General features: G+C 49.6%; 1 protein-coding gene, 5 pseudogenes and 1 gene segment (V, D, J or C); 3 read left to right on the top strand and 4 right to left on the bottom strand.

Annotated features, from left to right (window-relative positions):
- Window positions 1–136: 136 nt before the first annotated feature.
- LOC146757205 (feather keratin Cos1-1/Cos1-3/Cos2-1 pseudogene) lies at window positions 137–439 on the bottom strand (annotated as a pseudogene).
- A 415-nt stretch (window positions 440–854) lies between these two features.
- LOC146757204 (feather beta keratin-like) lies at window positions 855–2,270 on the bottom strand (annotated as a pseudogene). Its single transcript, XR_014937116.1, has one exon. The product of XR_014937116.1 is annotated as a feather beta keratin-like (transcript).
- Window positions 2,271–6,439: 4,169 nt separating this feature from the next.
- On the top strand, window positions 6,440–7,671 carry LOC146757203 (T cell receptor alpha variable 17-like; annotated as a pseudogene). The gene is made up of 2 exons (XR_014937126.1): window positions 6,440–6,614; window positions 6,997–7,671. The product of XR_014937126.1 is annotated as a T cell receptor alpha variable 17-like (transcript).
- A 1,134-nt stretch (window positions 7,672–8,805) lies between these two features.
- On the top strand, window positions 8,806–11,894 carry LOC146757202 (uncharacterized). Its single transcript, XM_085523727.1, has 2 exons — window positions 8,806–8,998; window positions 9,797–11,894. Exons 1-2 carry the CDS (start codon window positions 8,950–8,952, stop codon window positions 10,420–10,422), a joined length of 675 nt encoding a protein of 224 aa, XP_085379853.1. The 5' UTR covers window positions 8,806–8,949; the 3' UTR covers window positions 10,423–11,894.
- An 86-nt stretch (window positions 11,895–11,980) lies between these two features.
- Window positions 11,981–12,657, bottom strand: LOC146757201 (feather keratin Cos1-1/Cos1-3/Cos2-1 pseudogene; annotated as a pseudogene).
- A 3,754-nt stretch (window positions 12,658–16,411) lies between these two features.
- LOC107324942 (T cell receptor alpha variable 4-like) lies at window positions 16,412–17,435 on the top strand. The segment is given in 2 exon segments: window positions 16,412–16,493; window positions 16,927–17,435. Coding segments are annotated over 2 exon segments (552 nt in total).
- A 685-nt stretch (window positions 17,436–18,120) lies between these two features.
- LOC107324959 (feather keratin Cos1-1/Cos1-3/Cos2-1 pseudogene) lies at window positions 18,121–18,576 on the bottom strand (annotated as a pseudogene).
- Window positions 18,577–21,242: the final 2,666 nt, after the last annotated feature.

Below are 21,242 nucleotides of genomic sequence, written 5' to 3'. Positions count from 1 at the left end.
CCTTCCTGCCAGCATTCCCCAGAATAGCTGAGGACTGTCAAGGACTCTGAAAGCAGTCTTGAAGATTCCTTCTTGAGACAGCATCACTTTCACAGTTTCAAGAAGAATTTCTCCAGGATCACAGCCAGTGCCTTTGTCAGGGCAGGCATCTTCTGCCACAGTAGCGGCTGCCAAAGCCAGACAAGTCAAAGCCCCCAGAGGTGATGGGCACTCCCTCAGAGCTGAGGATGCTGCCAACAGCAGTAGAGGTGGAGGATCCCACAACAGTGTTCTGTGGGAAGAAGCTGAGGATGGGTCCGGGCAGGGTCACAATTACGGGGGAGGGCTCAACGACGATGGTTGAGTTCTGGCACTGCCTGACACAGGGCTCATTGCAGCTGCTGGCCAGAGGGGTCGAGCCGCAGGGCTGGCATGGCACACACTGGGTATAACAGGACATGTCTTGGAGCTGGCGGTACACCTAGGAGAGAGAGATAGAAAAAAGTAGAGCATGAGGGCATGTGAGGAACAGCCTGGGTAGCATCTCACAAAGGAGCCAGGGCAACTACTAAGGATGGAGGAGAAGGCTGAGAAAGAAAGTCACATTTCTGCATTATGCCAGGGTCCCACAAAGAGTTGTCTGGATGTGAGAGACTCTTTTTGAGTGCATCAATCTTGTTGGGCATGAATAGCTATCCTGGGCCTTCCTGAACCCATTGGAGTGTTGATTTCAGAGGGACTGGGTGCTCCATTGTGTGGCCTTCTGTAGCTGTTAGCAATGCTGCCCTGTGGAAGCCCTTGAACTCATGTGGCAAAAGTATGGCACAGGCAGGAGCTCTGAAGAAGGCTGTTAGGAGCACACCGAAAAGCTGCCCAGGTGCAGCAGGAGTCATTGGCAGAGACTAGCGAGGGCACTGGCATCAACAGCACCTGCTCACACACCAACATACTGGCCTATTACATCCAGTGGTACAGTCAGTTCCCAGGCCAAGGCCCCACATTCCTCATCAGCGCTTTTAAAGGCTCTAAGGAGATTCCAGATAAGGCGGAATCTTCAGCGTTGGAAGACTGCTGCTCCAACACCCTGTGGCTCACCCGGCCCCGGCTCACGGACGCTGCTGTGTATTATTACACATTGGTAGCACAGGGAGAGGAGCCAAGGCTGTGGCCGGTCATGAACTGCTTTGGAAGTGGTAGGGGCAAAGTGCTGTCCTTGCCCGCAGGGGATGCTGCCTGCAGGGCACCAAACCATGCTGACCAGGGTGCAGTGCCCTGAGTTCTCAAGAGAAATGAGCACCACACACGTGGCAGTGATTCATTAAGGCCAATATGAGTCATGCACAACTATGCTCGCCTAGGTGAGTAAGATGGCATAAATGACAATACAAGCTCAGTTATACACCACTAAGATGTCCTAACAATTCTACTACATCTGCTACCCTTTCTTTCCTCCCTGGTGCCACACTGATGATAGCAGGAGGAACCCAGTTTCTATGAGACAGCAGAGTGGCTTGTACCCATGGCCTCCCACACAGTGGTTGGAAGAAAAATCAAAAGCTCAAATGAGATGCAGAAATCTTTAATGAATATATTTAGAGGAAAATGAGATCACACTGGGCAGGGACTTCACAGTGCAGGATTCACTCATTCCCATGATTCAACTCTTGCAAGGCTAGTGCCTGCCTTTTAGGGAGGGAAGGGATCGTTCTTAGGAGCCGCATAGGAGCAGAAGAGAAAGGTAAAATATGTATGGAAAAGAAAACGGAGTTAAAGAGTTAAGTACAGGTAAAAAAGAGACATGAGCCATGTTTTCAGAAAGTCCAGGATTGCCCTTTCCTGCCTGCAGTTCCCTAGGTAGCTGAGTATGTTCTGGTATTCTGAAAGCAGTGGCTTGAAGATTCCTTCTTGATCAAGCACCATGTTTGTGGTTTATGGGCAAATTTCTCCAGGATCATGGCCAGTGGCTTTATCAGGGCAGGCACCTTCTGCCACAGTAGCGGCTGCCAAAGCCGGACAAGTCAAAGCCACCTGAGGTGATGGGAACACCCTCAGAGTTGAGAATGCTGCCAACAGCAGCAGAGGTGGAGGATCCCACAACGGTGTTCTGTGGGAAGGAGCTGAGGATGGGTCCAGGCAGGGTCACCACCACGGGAGAGGGCTCGATGACGATGGTTGAGTTCTGGCACTGCCTGACACAGGGCTCATTGCAGCTGCTGGCCAGAGGAGTCGGGCCACAGGGCCGGCATGGCTGACACAGGGCGTAGCAGGACATGTCTTAGGCCTGCAGGTACACCTAGGAGAAAGGAAGAGAAGTAAGTAGAGCATGAGGGCACGTGAGGAACAGCCGGGGTAGTCTCCCACAAAGGAACCAAGGCAACTACTAAGAATGGAGGTAAAGGCTGAGAAAGTCAGATGGCTTCATTATGTCAAGTCCTGACAATGGACTGTCCAACCTATACAGTGTCCCAAGCATTCTCCAAGCAGACGTCATCTCCACCATGGTCTCCCATACAACAGAACTCAACTATCTGATAACATTTTGTTGAGACAAGAGGAGGAGAGAAGGCTTCACACTTACCTAGTTCCTAGTTAGGAGAAGGCAAGAGAGGTGGATGGCAGAGTTGGGAACTGGGCTGCCTTTTATATTGGTCCTTCATTGCTGCAGGTCCAGAGGTATGGTTGATACAGACCATAAATTTCTGAATAACTAACTTTGAATGTAAGATATCCCTTCTCATTATATGGGCCGGTTTTTTATTTCCTTCAGTGCTACCTTTTCATTTCCAGATTTATGATGTGCTCATTCTCTAATGAAGGTTTCTTTGAAGTGCCGTCCACAAACAAGACCCTGCACTGCCCCAGGCCCGGGCATTGCCTACATGGAAGTGACAATTTTCTAAGGAGCTCATGATGAATGGAAAAGAGCCAATGGCATGAGCTGTGTGGCTCCTTCCCTTAACGCTGCTTGTTCATTTCCTGGATTATGCCACACTCATTCCCTCATTTAGGTTTCTTCTGAGTGCTCAGATTGAGAGACCTCAGTGTTTGTGGATCAGGACTGAATCAGTGATGGCAGAGGACTCATGGATCCAGCTCAGTCAAGTGATGCTGTCTGGGGCTACCCTGCATATGCATTTGACGTGTCTTCCTCTTTTTCTCCATCCCATCTTGTTCCAGTGGGTTTATGTGATTGGATGCTGTGGCACGTGAGCTGGATTGCTGGGATTCAATTCTCTTTCTCATCATGTTTTCCTCTGGATAAATTGCATTACCTCTTTGGACCCCTCTCACTGAGTCATCCCTGCACATCTGCAAATTGTGCTGGCAGCTCATCTGGAGCACTGTTGTGCTCAGAGCACTGCAGCTTTGCCCTGCCAGAAAGGTTCCCAGATTTCTTGAAAGAGATGAGAAACAAGCTGTTACAAATGATACCGGAATCAAGAGCATTGCAGTTTAGCCAAGAAGTGTAGAGGGGAAAGGAGGTCACTTCAGGCTGGCTTTGAGGCATTCTAACAGAGATCACTGAGGAAAAAAGATAGCAATAATATTTTCCGAGAAGCTCCACTTCAGTTCAAAACATTTCATTTCTGGCTTTATGCTATGTTTAGTCCTTGCTGAAGGCAACTTAGGAGTGGCTAGAAGGGAGACTCAAGTATTTCTGGTCAATACAAATCCATTTGGACCGAAGACTCAGCTCTTGTGCTGGAAGAGTCCTGCAAAGGAAAATGGTGTCATGCTGAACTCCACTACTTGGAGGCATTCTGGCAAGTGGCACAGCTCCTTGGTGTGACCTTATTCCACCTCAAACTGCTCCCAGGACAATCCTGCTGGCCTCTTTTGCCTCTTTCTTTTCTGCCCCAGAGATCAGAGTATTATGAAGGCTAAAAAAAGTTCTAACAGAGACATGAACAGGCAAATCCAGTTGGCATCAGAGCTGTGAAAGAGGCCTGCTCTGTCCTGTTTCTGTAGTGCAGAGTACTGTAGGATCCTTTCCCGCAGCAGTCAGTGCATTTGTGCAGAGGGCAAATAATGTCTGGGCAACATCAGTGCATCCTGTACACTGCTCAGGAGACAGTGAAAATATCAAGGATGGTGAATGTGTATAAGTCTATGGGGCCAGATGGCGTGCATCCCAGGGTCCTGAAGGAGCTGGCTGAGGTGGTTGCTGAGCCGCTCTCCATCATATTTGAGAAGTCGTGGCTGTCAGGTGAGGTCCCGGATGATTGGAGGAAGGGTCACGTCACTCCCATTTACAAGAAGGGGAGCAGGGAGGACCCGGGCTACAGGCCGGTGAGTCTCACCTCCGTGCCTGGGAAGATTATGGAACAGATCCTACTGGACAACATGCTTGATCACATAAAGAACGAGCATGTGATCCGAGACAGCCATCATGGCTTCACCAGGGGAAGGTCATGCTTAACTAATCTTGTGGCCTTCTATGATGGAGTGACGGCGTTGGTGGATGAAGGGAAGGCGACTGATGTCATTTACCTGGACCTGAGCAAGGCCTTTGACATGGTCCCCCATCACATCCTCATCTCCAAATTGGAGGGAGGTGGATTTGATGGGTGGACAACTAGATGGATAAGCAATTGGTTGAAAGGCCGCAGACAGAGGGTGGTGGTCAATGGCTCTATGTCCAGGTGGAGGCCGGTAACGAGCGGCATCCCTCAAGGGTCTGTCTTGGGACCGGTGCTCTTTAACATCTTTATTAATGACATCGAAGAGGGAATGGAGTGCACCCTCAGCAAGTTTGCTGATGACACCAAGCTGAGTGGTGCAGTCGATACGGTGGAGGGAACGAATGCCATTCAGAGGGACCTTGACAGGCTGGAAAGCTGGGCTTGGGTGAACCTAATGAGGTTCAACACAGCAAAGTGCAAGGTTTTGCACTTGGGCCGGAAGAACCCCAGGCACCTGTACAGCCTGGGAGGAGTTGTCCTTGAGAGCAGCTCGGCAGAGAAAGACCTAGGGGTCCTGATAGATGAGAAACTTAACATGAGCCTGCAGTGCGCTCTGGCAGCCTGGAAAGCAAATGGGATCCTGGGCTCCATCAGGAGAGGGGTGGTCAGCAGGGATAGGGAGGTGATCGTCCCTCTCTACTCTGCCCTTCTGAGGCCCCATCTGGAGTACTGTGTCCAGGTGTGGAGCCCTCAGTACAAAAAAGATATGGAGATTTTGGAAAGGGTCCAGAGGAGGGCCACGAATATGATCAGGGGGCTGGAGCACCTCCCCTATAAGGACAGGCTGAGGGAGTTGGGTTTGTTCAGCCTGGAGAAGAGAAGGTTGTGGGGTGACCTCATTGCAGCCTTTCAGTATCGGAAGGGAACTTACTCCCAGGAGGGGAGTAAACTCTTCGAAAGAGCTGATAATAGCAGGACTAGGGGAAATGGTTTTAAGTTAAAAGAGGGAAGATTTAGGTTGGATGTTAGGGGAAAGTTCTTTACTAGAAGAGTGGTTAGGTCCTGGAACAGGCTGCCCAGTGAGGTTGTGGATGCCCCGTCCTTGGAGGTGTTCAAGACCAGGTTGGTCGGGGCCCTGGGCAACCTGATCTAGTAAAGGCATATGTTTGGTGGCCCTGCTAGGCAGGGGGGTTGGAACTACATGATTCTTGAGGTCCCTTCCAACCCGGGTAATTCTGTGATTCTGTGATTCTGTGTGATTCTGTGAATGTTATATGCCTAGATTTTGGCATGACCAAATTCACTGCCTGCTATATAGTCCCCTCACAATCAAATAGGTGAGTTATGGCTTGGGTTAATGCATAATAATGTAGGTGGAAAACTAGATGATCTGCTGGGCTCTAACTGTTGCGACTGCTACTCAGAGTACAGCTGGGGACAGGAATCTATAAAGGGGTTTCTGAGGGATGAGCGCTGGACCAGTAGTCTTTGATTTCCATTAATTCTCTACATGAATGGAAGAAGAGCCTTATAAGCATATACACGCACATACATATATATAGTATATATAGGAGTGTCCCCTATCACTATCGGAACAGAGGTCAAAAAGCAGAAGTCAAAGCCTGTTGCTGCACGTTCCCAGTCGCCTGTCCCGGTGACGCTGCCGGCCTTTCTGGGGCTCCTCGAGCAGCGACATCAGCACCACGGGCATCAGCAGCTGCGGAACCCGGAGCTCCGAGAGCTCTCGGGGTGCCGCGTTCCCGGGCACAGGGAACACGACCAGTACAAGACTCATTCCCGCAGCGTCGGGCACAGACGGGCAACAAAGGCTCAGAAGCGTCCCGCTCCCCGAGCCGTCCCATGCCTCTGTATGTGCTCTCCGCTGCCCTCCCCTCTGGGGACGCTGTAGGCGGGCAGCTGCTTTCTCCTGTACCAAGGGGCTTTCGCAGCTTTTTCTCATCTCTCCACCTACACCGCAGTGCCCGGCCTACGCTGCAGCACATGCAGAGCCCAAACCCCGCTACTCGCACCCAGGATCCCAACACTCGCAGCTCGGTGCAACCGGGAGTGACGCCGGCGCAGGGCGCAGCCCCAGGGCGGAGCCTGCGGCGGCGGAGGGGAAGAAGCACCGAGTGCCGAGCTGAGCAGGGGCTGGCAGTGCAGCGCGGAGCGGGCGGCGGAGCGGCGGGATGCGGCAGTGCCGGGCCGCGGGGCTGGCCGCAGTGCTCCTGGGTGCGCGGGGCTGCTGGGGTTTCATTCCGACATGATGACCCTTTCTTTCCTGCCGGCTGCATTCAGACCGGCTGTTACCAGAGAGCTCAGTGCGCCTTCCCACCTGTCTGCCCTTTCTCCCTGCGTTCCTTAAAAAATCCCTCCCCCCGCTGCTGCTTCCCGCAACAACTTTTGCTCTCACCCCTTGCTCTTTCTGGTTTGGAACCTCCGTAAAAATATCCCAGCTTATTTATTTATTTATTTATTTTCTGAGAACAAGTTAGTGAGATTTTCCGTCTACTCAGAAAATGTTCATCTCTGTGAACTTTTTATTTTCTCCTCTGCATAACATTTCTTTCCTTGCGAAGTGATTTCCTGAGCTTCCTGTTTATTTTCTTCTCAGCACTGGCTGCGTGCAGAGCCCAGGTGCAGCAGGAGCCTTCGGTAGAGACCAGAGAGGGCACCGGCGTCAACATCACCTGCTCACACCCCACCGTACAAGCCGTCCACTGGTATCGACAGCTCCCGGGCCGAGCCCACGCATTCCTCGTCAGCGCTGTTACAGGCTCCAAGGAAGTCCCGGACCCGATGGGGCGGCTGTCGGTGTCGGCAGACCGCCGCTCCAGCGCCCTGTGGCTCGCCTGGCCCCGGCTCGGGGACGCGGCGGTGTATTACTGCGCCGTGGACCCACGGGAAGCTAAGCTAGGGCTGCGGCCGGGCACGAACCGCTTTGGGCGTGGCGGGGGCACAGTGCCGTCCGTGCCCGCAGGGGGCGATGCAGCACCTCCGGCTGGGACCTCCCGAGCTGACATTGCTGACATTGCTGACATGGAACATGTCCCTCGCACTGCTCGGCATCCTCCGGAGTAAGGCCTTCGAGCTGCACACCTTCATGAATACGGCATGTCGAGGTCACAGACACATTCAGGCGGTCCCCACAGTGGCTATTCTTTAAAACCACCAGATGGTGCGACAGGATTCAGGGCCTCTGCAGGTGAGGTGTAGATTCAGTAGAGGCCACTGTAAGGTGTGTTGGTTGTGAGGTCTACTGGTTCATGCTGGCTGTGGATCAAGTCCATTCTCAGTGCCAAGGGAAGTACAATTAAAAGGGACAGTGATAATGCATAGAGTAACCCCAAAATGTAAGCATATGGGAGACAAGTACTCCTCAGCACCTAATGGGTGCCATTAGGGAACCACTGCTGTTAGATAAGAAGTGAGTGACTGAGATTTTTGAGTGACAAGTGACAAGATGAAAAGAAAGATGGGGAATGCTCTTGAGGGACTTGTGGGGCTATTGACACATTTTAAGGAATGTTTAGGGAAAGGCCAAAGGTGTCACAAAATGGGATGTAAGGAGGAAAAACAGGATGCACTGTAGAGGAAGGAGGACAAAAATTTCCAATCAGTACACCTTAGGGGATAAGGTCTGTGCCTGACCACCACAGCACATTCTGTCTTCTTAATTCCTGATTTGTCTATGCAGTGTTGAAACTGTGCTCTATTTCTCATGTGGGAGTGCAACAAGGTCTAGGCCAGTAGATGCACAGACTGCTGTGCAGTAGAGATCTGGCTGCCAGAGATCAAAACCACATTCGAAGCACATCAGGAGTAAACCAGTGACTGGGAGGAAAGAGTATTAAAGTCTGAGACTGAAGTGGGTAATGAATCACAAAGCCTGGGAGTGGAGGTTTGGCAGGCTGAGGTCCCATTTAATGTCTGAGGGATTAGCATGACTGGGATTGATGTGTGTGAGAGGAGTGGGTGACTTCACTCATCTGATGGCCAGTGAACAACAGAATGGCCTATCCTAAGCAAAAGAGGAGAGCCAAATGCAGTGTAGGAGAAGCCAGTCCAGGCAGGGGTATTGGATGTGGCTGTGAGATTGTGGGAGTCCTTGCGAAGCCAGTGTATGATGGTGTGTGCTTCCACTGGGGAACTGCAGTCCTAATTAGCCAGAGAGGAGGAATAGGCTTCCTCCTCATCATTCTAAGCTTTGTGCTTAAGAATGATAAGAGAAAGTGTGTGCCCCGGTGGCGCAGTGGTTAAGGACGCCGCCTTGCAACACCGGGGCCTGGAGTTCGATTCCCCCCTGTGGCGCAAGTGCTAGAAGAGCCGCTCTGCTCCACAGAGGCTCGAATCCCGGGGGCTGGACTCGATGATCTCTAATGTCCCTTCCAAAACCCGCACGAGACTATGATACTATGATGATACTATGATCTGTGGGTGTTGCTAATGGCAGTGTGCATCCTGCCTGTGGAGCCAGCAGAGTCATTTCCGGCAGCTGTGACATCTTAGGCTGCGAGGTGGTTTTCTGCCTCTTTCTCACTCAGCAAACAGAAGGGTCGGTCTCAGCATGCACCGCAGTTATCTCGTCCTCACTGCCTTCCTGGGACAACTGCTGGGTAAGTTCTAGGCTTTTAATCAAGGCATCCATCTTCTCCCCAGGAAGTGCTCACCAGCCTCACCGGGTCTTTGTGGCAAACAGCTCCTGAGTTACAATAAACCTTGGGCAAATATTAATGGACAATTGTGGTTTTGCACCAGTCCTCTCAAGATTCTGCTGCTGTCAAAAGTGATGACGGAAGATAGTGAGACCACAGGACTCTCTCTTGCTTTTCTCTTCTTTTTTTCTCTTTTTCTTCCTTTCTCTTCTGACCCACCTCCTGCCACCCACAGAGATCGCAGCCATCCCTGCAGTCCCACATTTCAGCCTTTCCCACAAAAAGCAGATCCTGTCAAAGTCACAAGAGTGACATTAAACATTTAATCCCATCAGCATGAAGTGGATGTTGCCTGGTGCATAAAGACCATGGCCTTCCGTGTACTCTTGGATGTCATCATAGCCACAGATCACACTTGTCAGCCTTTAGCTCGTAATTGCGTACAGTGAGGGACTTAGGAGCTCTCCAAGAGGATGGGGACCAGGAAGCAGGATGCATCTTTTCCCACTAGCTCCATGGGTCCTTCAACCTGCAGAGCCAGGACAGGCTGTTCCCTGTTGCCCTCAGCAGGAATGGAGCACAGAATCTGATCTGACCTACAAGCTCAGATCCCCTTCCAGAACCACCTTGCCCAGGCCTCAATACTTTTCTGCAGGAAAAAGGACAGCGAGCCCTCTCTCAATCTGTTTTGTGTCCACTCAGTGTTGGCAGCCTAGAGCCTTCCCTGCAGAGCTGCTCACCTTTGCTTTCTTCTTCCAGATGCCGTGGGGCAGATCATTGTCACCCAGCAAGAAGGAGAGGTCACAGTTGAGAAGAGAAATACATTCCAGACCACCTGCACATACCAGACCTCCAACTTTAATGGCTTGTTTTGGTACCAGCAGAAGAAAGGCCAAGCCCCTCGGCTGGTCACATATCAGGCAGCAGCAGGCCCCAAGCAAAACGGCCGTTTCACCACGTGGCTGAACACCACCGCAAAATATAGCCTCCTGCAGCTGGCAGAAGTCGAGCTCTCTGACAGCGCCTTGTACCTCTGTGCTGTGCAGGACACCCTGGTGCAGGGAGCTTCCTCAGCCGTGCAACAACCCCGGGGAGGGAGGAGCCGTGTCTGTGCAAGGTGGAGCTCTGGGGAAAGGGGCCTCAGTTCTCCCCTGGCAACGCTGCTTCCCCTGTGCACACAGAGATCTGCAGGTCAACATCCTCTTCCAGAAGGCGCTGATGTCTGTTTCTTGAGAGGAATGAAAAGTGATGGAAGAGGTCCTGACTTGGAACTCCTCTTCCTTTACTCTCCTGGACAACACCGGTTTTCCATGGGCTGTGCAGAGAACAAATGCTGCATTGTGATTTGTGTGCTGTGCACTGAGGGCTTTAAGCAGCTGGTCTGAAAGTCACCTGAGCTTTGCAGTCCCATGCAGACTGCTTCTTTGTTCTCTGATATTTGCGCAATTTCCCAGCAGGGTGAACATCACCAGATGTGACCCTTCCTGGAGAAAGCAATGTTGCTGTTACACTGCTTCAGTAAGAACTTCTTTCCTTAAGCTCTATGTGGAAATCTCAGAGTTGGGAGGGGCACAGGAGATGAGGCATGGTTTTCCAGTAGTAATTCTTCCACATGATTGCTTTCCACATGATGAAAGAGTCCCACAAGTCCTCACCTTAACATATGCAGTCCAGGGCTGCCCTTCATTCCTAGTAATTTGTGTCCTCCAGCATTGTCCCTTTTGCCTGGGTACAGACTGAGTATCAGGAATATCACAGTCAGATTCTACTGGGATGACGGGCATCTTCTGGGGTACAGTCCGCCTTTACCCTTGGCTTCTTTGCTCCTATCCTCATGCTGTGCTTTCCAAGTCAGTTTCCTATAACTGCATCGCCTCTACTGTTCTCTCTATTCCCTCTTATGTCACTTACCAGAAGGCATTCTTCTCCCATCCTTCCCATCTCAGCATGGTTCCCTCTATCGGAGGCCAAGGCCATAGCCAACACTATCCTACCTGAAAGCTCCACCCCTTGATTGCTCTGGACCTAGAAGGAACCAGGCAGGGCTGGAGGAGTGCAGTATGCTGGGCCATAGAGTCGTAGACCTGCAGCACAGCAAAGGGAGGGTTGTGCTGCTGTGTAGAGACCCCTGACCAGGGAACAGGCCAGAGCTATTCTTTATGGTTACATTCTTTATGAGCTCTGGTGGGCTTTGTTCTGATGCTTGGTGTCTTGTGATCCCACCTGAGCCAGCACTGCCTGACACAACAGGAGTCCTGAGTCCTGTCCTGAGGAGAGATGCTGCCATCCTCACACTACGTAGAAATGATTCTCCAAGCCACTGCTGTGTTGCTGGCATCACTCAACTGCTAGGACCACACAGGGGAGCTGTACTCTCAGTGATGGGCAAGTTAAAGGGATGGGAACATACAATAGAGACATAGGCCAATACCCATGAAAATGATACCTTCCCAGTTCTAGATGGCTTGGGGGGAACACCAGCACTGCCTCTCCCAAACAAGGAGGACCAGATTTCCCCAGTGTCTGTGGGACTTCTGTCTTCTCGGGGCCTCCCCTATGCACAGAGGTCCTCTCATGAGGATATCATTTGTCAGGTTTTCCATCCACTTGACATGCTCAAAGATCAAGATCTATGTAAGAAGAAAAACAGGAAGACAGACTGATGGTAATTGGTGGTGAAGGAACATCTAGCAATGCCTTCCTCTCCCTCAAGAGATTGTGCTTGAAAGATGAATGTCTGCAGTGTGAACTGACGTCCAATAACCTGAGGAGTGATGGAGTCTCCCAAGCTTGCACCAAAGGCATCACTTTCTCCTTTGGCCATCTCTGCAGATGTGGAGGGAAAAAGTCCACACCAACACAGAAGGAAACACTGAGGGATGCAGAAATTGTTTAATGAGTCTAAGGACAGAAATATTGTCACTCCAAGAAGAGGCCCTGTGGGCAGTGAACAGCAGGAGCAGACAAGAATCCGACCCCATTTCATACGTCCGCATTGCCAATGAGCTGTATCTCCCAGCCCAGAGTTTTGGGAGATGAGCAGGTCACTCAGGGCTCATTTTAGGGGGTAACAACAGAGGTCTCTAAAAGTAAAAGAACAGAAATGATATTAGATAGAAAGAGTGAGTAAGAACGAGTATCAGTAGACTTTATCCATGTAGACAGAGAGCCAAAATGCTGCCACCACATGTCTGACTTGCAGAGCAAAAACAGCAACACATTTCTTTCTCTGTCCATTGCCATGCTCAGAATTCCTGGGGGTCCTTGCCTGCACCACCTTTAGCAGGGATTGCACCTTCTGCCACAGTAGCGGTTGGAAATGCAGGAGAGATCAAGGCCCCCAGAGGTGATGGGCACACCCTCAGAGCTGAGGATGCTGCCAACAGCAGCAGAGGTGGAGGATCCCACGGCGGTGTTCTGTGGGAAGGAGCTGAGGATGGGTCCAGGCAGGGTCACCACCACGGGAGAGGGCTGGATGACAATGGTGGAGTTCTGGCACTGCCTGACACAGGGCTCATTGCAGCTGCTGGCCAGAGGAGTTGGGCCACAGGGCTGGCATGGCTGGCACTGATTGCAGCAGGACATGTCTCAGGGATGGAGGTACACCTGGCAGAGGGGGCAGAGAGAAAACAGAACATGAGGACACATGAGGAGCAGCCTATCATCACGCTATGAAGGAATCAAAGTGCCTGCAGAGCTGGGATATGAAGACAGTTCAGGAATGTGCAAGGGATTCTTGGTCTCATCCTGACACAGCCCAGTAAAAGCCTCTGGGAGTTATACAAGCACTGCCTAGACCCTAGGCCACAAGTTACCTCCTTACAGGCCCACCATCCTCCCCAGACAAACATTCTCCCTAATTCCCTCTCTCATGATAAGTGGAGCCAGGCATGGAACAGAGCTTATAGCAGGTGAAAGTTCCGTTGAGCTCAGAGCTCTGTTTGGAGAATAAAGAGAACAAGAAGGGGTTTCACACTCACCTGGTTCCCAAGAAGGAGGAGGTGAGAGAAGTGGATGAGGCAGCAAGGAGCTGGGCTGTCTTTTATAATGGACCCATGCTGCCCCATTTCCAGAGGCACAACTTGAAGTAGTGATTATTTTCTGACAAGTTCCTTTTGAATGCAAAACATCTCAACTAATGATATGACCTATGTATTGGTTTCCTGAACTTTTCACATCCTGACTTCTGTCATTCCCATTGCTCATGGAAGGCATCTTTTGAGTGGCAGGAAGAAAAACCCAAGCATTTCCAGGCAACAGTGTGGGTAGAACATTCCGTTCACATACTGGAAGAATCCAGCAAAGGAAAATGATATCAGTGCAGAGTAATTAGAAGGGTATTGGTGTGAAACAACACAGCCTGTGTGCTGGAGTTATGCAAATGCCTGTGGGCAAAGAGGTTTCCATGATTCCACACGTGTGCATAAGCAGGTGAGTTGTTTTGTGACTTGTGTGGCCCACTTAGCAACAAGTGTTCTGGTCACATCAGGGGCAATTCAGGATCCCAATAGATTCTGCTTATCTCTGCCTTCCTGCTAGCAAAGCTAATGCAGAGAAGAGGACCTGGAAGGCATCTTCAGGTTCAACTCCCTGACCTCATTAGTGTTAACAAGGAAAAGCATATTCATGAAAGCATTATAAAAATGTCAGTTGACACTGACAGGCATGGGGCATCATCCACATCTTTAGGAAGCCTGTTCCAGTGTTTGACCACCTTCACATTAAACTATTTTTATCCTAGTGATACCAGTTGTATCAACAGTGTTAAGCTTGCTAATGCTCGTTGATAAATACCCTGGATTTTTCTGAGAAAACAGGAAGAATCTGTGCCCTTGTTCTAACCAGATAACAGTGATTTACTGAACTTCTATCAAGTAGGCAAGGGAAGTTCTGCTTTGAATCAGCTCATTTTGTGTAAGCAAGGATTGTGTAACCAAGGCAAAGAGCTAACTGAGCATTGGTGTAGACAAGGTTCAAGCAGTGAGGACAGGGAGGAAGAGTACTGACTTCATCCAGAGGGCTGTGGGACCACCACCACAAAAAGTCCAATCATGTGCGATGAGGCAGAACCCTACGTTAATGATTTTAGGGGAGGTATGGGAGGTATGGAACATCTATGTACTGTACAGGAGAATGTTTGCATATTTAACATATTTAATGAATATAAGTTGAGATTTTTTTTTGCAACACGTGTGATAGGTAGAGCTTATCCTCCATGCATCCAGCACAGAAAATAAAGAATGCCTGCTTTGTAACACTCCATCTTGTGTCTTTGATAGTTTAATGATCGACCAATTTACAGTATCACTACTTCCTGGCCTGAACTTCTCCTGGTTCAGCTTTGTGCCATTCCTCCACATGTCCTGTCATCAGTTACCAGGGAGAAAAACCCGGCACCTCCCCCTCTGCTTTCCTTCTTCGGGAAGTTGTAGAGAGCAATGATGTCGGCCCTAAGCCTTGTGTTTTCCAACTGAACAACCCACATGTCCTCAGGCTCTCCTCACAGTATATGCCTTCCAGCCCCACTATCGGCTCTGCTGCCCTCCTCTGGCCCCTTTAAACACCTTAACAAACTTGTTACGCTCTGGTGCCCAGAACTGAAAAACATGTTCCTGTTGAGGACACGCCAAGACTAAACACAGGGAGCATATACCTTTTTTGACGAACAGTCTATTTAGTGTGCAATGCACTGTAAAATTCAGTTGGACCTCTTGAATGCATGCCCACAGTGTCAGTTCTTGTTGAGCATAGTGACAGCAAGCACATCCAGATCCCCTCAAGATGTCTGTGCTTCTCAGGTGCTCAGCTGCACTTCAGGGGTGTCCCCACTCTAAGACTAGAGCCTGAACAATACAAAGCCTGGAAGGCACGGCAGGTGGTGGCCATAGCATGCAGGCCATACAGAGTGGCAGTCAGGATGGCAAAGGCTGCAAGATGGTGACAACCTGGAACGAGGAAAATGCTCTTGTTTTAGTCAGAGACATGCATCTTCAGGAGAGGTACAGCCCCACGGACACTGGAGGAAATACAGGATTCATCGAGGGGGCTCATCAGAAGAGACTGAACAAAAACCTTACATCTGTATGAAGAAGAAAGTGTGTGTGAGATTTAAAAGAGACATCTCTGTTTTGGTAGGGGATTCTCCAATTTGCTGAAGTCTTGGGTGTTTGTTTTCCTTGGCAAGGACTGCCACCTGCAGTGCTGCAGAGGGACTCCCAGGGATTGTCTGCATATCAGTGTGTTACCCAATAGAGCTCTTCCACGTGAGTCTCCTTCCAGACAGAGTTAACATTAACCACCTCAATAAATGCTGCATGGGCAGTACAGCTGGACATCAGGAATTCTGGAGATTTCTGAAATCAAAGAAAGACTATATTTATAATCCAGATAGCTGACAAAATGAATAAGGGAAACTGTCTATTGGAACCCCTCCTCACAAACAAGGAGAAACTCTTGAATACTGAATCAATAAAGGACATCCTTGGCTTCAGTGACCATGAGTCTGTGCAGCATAAGATCCTGAGAGGACTGACCAAGGACAGGTTTGCAATCATGGACTTCAAAAGGGCACATCTGAGGCTCCTCAGGAAGACAAGTGGCACAAGAAGGAAACTGCCATGGAGGGGAAACGGTGCAGGAGAGCTGAATAATCTTTGAAGACAGCCTCCTCAAAGCACAAGACAAGCCCATTCATGTGTGCAAACATACGCAACTTATACAAGCTTGCAGTCACATGGAGCTCCTATCAGAGACCCCCACCCCCTCAACCCCCCCATATATATATATATATATATATATAAAGGGAGAGAAAAAGGGAAGGCTAACTGTGCGTAAACATGAGACATTGTTGCACACAAAGGAATGCAGTCAGGAAGACCACAGCTCCACCTGGGATAAAAGTTTGCCTGGGAAGAATGGTGACAAAAGTATACACTGCGGCACCAACAAGATAGTTAAGGAGATTGTATGTGCACTGGACCATGAGACAGGGGAAACAGGTCTGACATAATGAATGATTCTTTTTTCCTACATTCTCGTGGTAAGCTTTGAAAGTTGAAGATACTTGTGTCCTTGAGATGATGTGCAATGAATCCAAGGGTGTTTGATCAAGTAATGTCATTATGATGCAGCTCTGTCATGTCTCAGGAGTCATGACAGCTGAAGGATGGCACTCGTATCAAGGAAACACCGAGAAAAGGAACTGCTGACCAACTGTACTTCATTCAATAATTCCCCAACTATGAACCTTTGAGCAGATCATTTTAGAAATCATTACGACGCATCGAATGGACAGCGAGGTGGTTCCGAGCAACCGCGGGGCGGAGCTGGCGGCGGCCGCGGGGAGGAGGCGCCGCGGGACGAGCAGAGCCGGGTCTGGCGAGGGAATAGCGGCGCGGGCGCCGGAGCGGCTGGATGTGGCAGTGCTGGGCTGCGGGGCTGGCGGCGATGTTCCTGGGTGCGCGGGGCTACCGCCGGTGGACCCGGACTGCGGGGGGGCGGGCTTCTTTCCGGCACGATTCGCATCTCTTTACTCCACGCTTAGATCGACCCGACTGCCTCCAGCAGTTCAGCTCACCTTTCCCTCCTGTCTGGAATTTCTCACTGCTCTGCATTAAAAATCAATGCAGTCACTGCAGCTTACTGCACAGACTTTTGCTCTCACTTCCTTCTACTTCTGGTTTAGACTCTGATTCCAAACATCATAGTTCTTTCTTTTATTATTATTATTATTACTGTTGTTGTTGTTGTTGTTATTTCGTTCTCAGGCAACGTATTAGTGAGACTTCTCAGAAAGTGTTCCTCTCCTCTGTGAACAGTTCTCTTTTTTTCGTCTGTGTTACGTTTCTGGTGTAGCCAAGGAATTTTTTGAGTTTGCTTATTCTTCTCAGCAGTGGCTGTTAGCAGAGCTCAGGTGCAGCAGGAGCCGATGACAGAGACCAGCGAGGGCACCGGCGTCAACATCACCTGCTCACTCCCTGAAACACAGTACAACCAAGTCATCCAGTGGTACCGTCAGCTCCCAGGTAGAGGCCCCGCATTCTTCGTCAGCGCCGTTAAAGGATCCAAGGAGGTGCCGGACCCGGCGGGGCGGCTGTTTGTGTCGGAAGACCTCCGTTCCAGCGCCCTGTGGCTCGCCATGCCTCGGCTCGGGGACGCGGCGGTGTATTACTGCGTCTTGGGCACACGGAGGGAGAAGCCGGGGCTGCGGCTGAGCACAAACCGCTTTGGGCGTAGCGGGGACACAGTGCCGTCGGGGCCCGCAGGGGGCGCTGCCTGCAGGGCCGCCAAACCCCATCCTGACCAGAGTGCACCTCCCCGAGTTCTCGAGAGAAATGAGCGTGGCACCCGTAGCAGTCACTGCCTGAGACCAGTGTCAGTCAAACACATCTGTGTTTAAGGTCAGCATGACAGCGTAACTGGCACTGCAGTCTGTTGGGCATCACAGAGACCTCCACACAATTCTATTACATCTGCCATCCTCTCCTACTTCCCCTATGCAGCATGGATGAACTCAAGAGGAGCCCTATTTCTATGACCCAGCAGAGTGGCCTGTTCTCATGGCCTTCAACACCATAGTTTCTGTTCTGTAATGGAGGCAAGGTTGTGTTCGCACTTAGCAGGATATTTGGAGGTAGTTGTGGGCAGAAACATAGCAAGGAAATGTCCAATATTCTCTAGAGACTCGTGGCAGGACATCTATCTGTCTTGTTCAGCTTGAAAGGAATGGTGCCCAAGAAACAGCCTCCGCAGTGTGTCACAACATCCTGTTCTTCTGGGGATGGAGAAGGATGAATATAATACTCATCTAATACACATGAAGAGCCAAGCCATACTCCCATGACAATTCTGGAGGCAGTTAAATGTGGAAAGTAACATCAAAAGCTCAAATGAGATGCAGAAATATTTAATGAATTTTTAACAGAGGAAAAGAATTTTTACAGAACATCATAGCACACAGGAGCAGAAGGGAGAAAAAATAAAGTGGAGGGAGAGGGGTGGGATAGGGGAAGAAAAAAGAAAGTAATGTGGAAGATATTGGAAGAGACATGAGCCTTGTTTTCAGAAAGTCCAGAATTGCCCCTTCCTCTCAGCATTTCCCAGAACAGCTGAGGATGGTCAAGGACTCTGAAAGCAGTATTGAAGATTCCTTCTTGATACAGCATCACTTTCACAGTTTCAAGAAGAATTTCTCCAGGATCACAGCCAGTGCCTTTATCAGGGCAGGCATCTTCTGCCACAGTAGCGGCTGCCGAGGCCAGACAAGTCAAAGCCACCCGAGGTGATGGGAACACCCTCAGAGCTGAGGATGCTGCCAACAGCAGCAGAGGTGGAGGATCCCACGACGGTGTTCTGTGGGAAGGAGCTGAGGATGGGTCCGGGCAGGGTCACCACCACAGGAGAGGGCTCGATGACGATGGTTGAGTTCTGACATTGCCTGACACAGGGCTCATTGCAGCTGCTGGCCAGAGGGGTCGGACCGCAGGGCCGGCATGGCACGCACTGGGTGTAGCAGGACATGTCTTAGGACTGGAGGTATACCTAGAAGAGAGGGATAGATGTTAGGAGAGAATCAGAGTACGTAAGGAACAGCCTGGGTAGCCTCTCACAAAGGAGCCAAGGCAACTACTAAGAATGGAGGAGAAGGCTGAGAAAGTCAGATGGCTCCATTATGTCAAGTCCTGACAATGAGCTGCCTAACACAGAGATACTCTTTGTTTGCATCAATCTAAAACCATGTAAGCTGTGTCCCAAACACTCTCTGAGCAGATATTATATCCTCCGTGCTCTCCCACAGCATAGAACTCAACTATCTGATAACATTACATTGAAGCAAGAGGAGGAGAGAGGTCTTACCTGGATCCCAATGAGGAGAAGGCAAGAGAAGTGGATGGCAGAGTTGGGAACTGGTCTGCCTTTTATATTGGTCCTTCATTGCTGCAGGTCCAGAGGTACGGTTGATACAGACCATAATTTTCTGACTAGCTAAACTTGAATGCAAGCTATCCCTTCCTTCCAGCCCATTATATGGGCTGTTTTTTTGTTTCCTGCACTGCTACCTTTTCATTTCCAGATTTATGATGAGCCCATTCTCCAGGGAAGGTTTCTTTCCAGTAGTGTGATTATAGACTCAGAGATTTATAGGGCAGAATTACTCTGGTGAGGCCGATGTCTCAGCTCAAGTTGTGATCTCATCTGGAGGAGGCAGGTGAAGTCAGCCCGATACAGTGTAGTGGTTCTATGACTTTTGTTATTGGTGTTCCACATTATAACATCATCCAGTGCAGTGGGAGTTAAACTGTTAATTCTGGAGTTCCATGGATCATTAATAGTTCTGTTATCTGTCACAGAAGAGAAGAATGTACTACAGCTACCAGAAGACTGTTCCTTTTCCATTTTCTGTTCAGAAGATAAATATGCCTGGCAGTCACAGGATAGTTTCTTTAGTACTGCATCAAAGAAGGGTTTGAAAAAATCAAAAGTAGGTCAGTCTAGACTCATTGTAGGTCTAACTAAAAGAGATCTCTGAGAAAAACGGATTGTAAACAGAACGGATGTTAAAAGTGAGTAGAAGAGAGTCACGGTAGACACGGGACATGTTGTCAAAGAAGGCATAGTAAACGCTTCCTCTTGAATGCAACCATCCAAACCATTGCTTCTCCACCGAGTGCACCTTCTATCAAATCCACACCTCTCCATCTCTTCAGAGGATGGAAATCTCCATTCATGTCCTCACCTTATCCCCTGACAACAAACATTCCCTTTCTTCCTTAGCTACACAAGGCTACCAAAAAAGTGGATCGTGTGGAGGTGAAGGTTGGGATGCACACAGTATAAGGACTCTGAAGAGAGAAATGACCTCACTTTGGGAGAACCCTGTCTGTGCAGACAGTAACCAGGAGCTGACAGAAATTTGTGCCCATCATCTATTGCAGAGATACCACTGAAAACATATCTGACCATCCCAGAGAGGGAGAGGAGCCAGCAGAGCCCAAGGAAGTCTTTTGTGGTCTTCCAGGTCTTCAAGGATAGAAGAAAGGGAAGAGAGTAGAGAGAGTAGAAGACAGGGAAATGAGGTTTTATCCATGTTTTCATTGAGCCATATCAGCCCTTTTTTTTAGAAGAGAGCACTGGACACTCAATCTTTCTGACATCCATGGCCAGGATCTCAGTCCTCAGTTCAGCATAGCTTACCAATTACTGAGGTACCCGGCATAGACACTCATTAGTGGTTTTAGCACATCAGGCTTCCATGTGCTGCAGTAGCATCTGGCCGTGTTCACTGTACCCAAAACTGAAGGAGACTCCCTCACTGCTGAGGATGCTACCAACAGCAGCAGACTTGGAGGATCTCACGGCAGTCTTCTGCATGAAGGAGCTGTGGATGTAAGCAGTCTGGACCACTATCACAGGAGGGGTCACAGTTATGACAGTGGAGTTCCGGTACTGCATCATTGCAGCTTTTGACCAGCAGCATGAGTACGGAAGTCCAGCATGGCAGGTACTGGGCATTGTGGGCACTTGTCATAGAGGTACATAGATCAGGGCTGAAGTGGAGAGATGCTGAGGAGAAAGCAGAGCACAGGGACATAAGTGGAGCAGTCCATGAAGCTCCAAGGAACACAGCAATGAGCCATTTTAACTGGCAGGTAGAATCAAAGAACCACAGAAATGTAGGGGTTGGAAGGGACACGTGGACATCATCTAGCCCAACTTCCATAGTAAAGTACATTCTCTACATCATCCTGAACAGGAATGCATCAAGGTTAGTTTTCAGTATCTCCCAAGAAGAAGATTACAAACCTCTATGAGCTGCTTATTCCAGTGCTTTGCTTATCCACTCTCATATGAAAGAAGTTCTTTGCCACGTTCAAATGGTTATTCCTGTGTATGAGAATGTGCCTATTTTCACACTCAGCACTACTATAAAGATCTTGGTCCTATGCTCTTGACACCTTTCCTTTTGATAATTATAAGCATTGATATGAACCTATCTTAGACTCCTTGAGGCTGAACAATGCCTGGTCTGTTGGAATTTCATTTGTAGGAAGATGCTTATGGCTGAATAATAATTAACAAAGGGATAAAAGATTGTCTTCAGTTTATCTAGAAGTAATGTGAAAATGCTGGCCAGATGCAACAAGGCAGCTGTCTAGCTCAGTAGAAAAATCCATCCATCCAAGCCCCATAGACACCTTAGAATAGG

Source organism: Coturnix japonica, chromosome 24, assembly GCF_054131305.1.
Source record: "Coturnix japonica strain WE chromosome 24, WE-NBRP24, whole genome shotgun sequence".
Classification (NCBI taxonomy): Eukaryota; Metazoa; Chordata; class Aves; order Galliformes; family Phasianidae; genus Coturnix; species Coturnix japonica.
The sequence above is the reverse complement of the archived record's forward strand: the minus strand, read 5'-3'. Positions and strand labels throughout refer to the sequence as shown.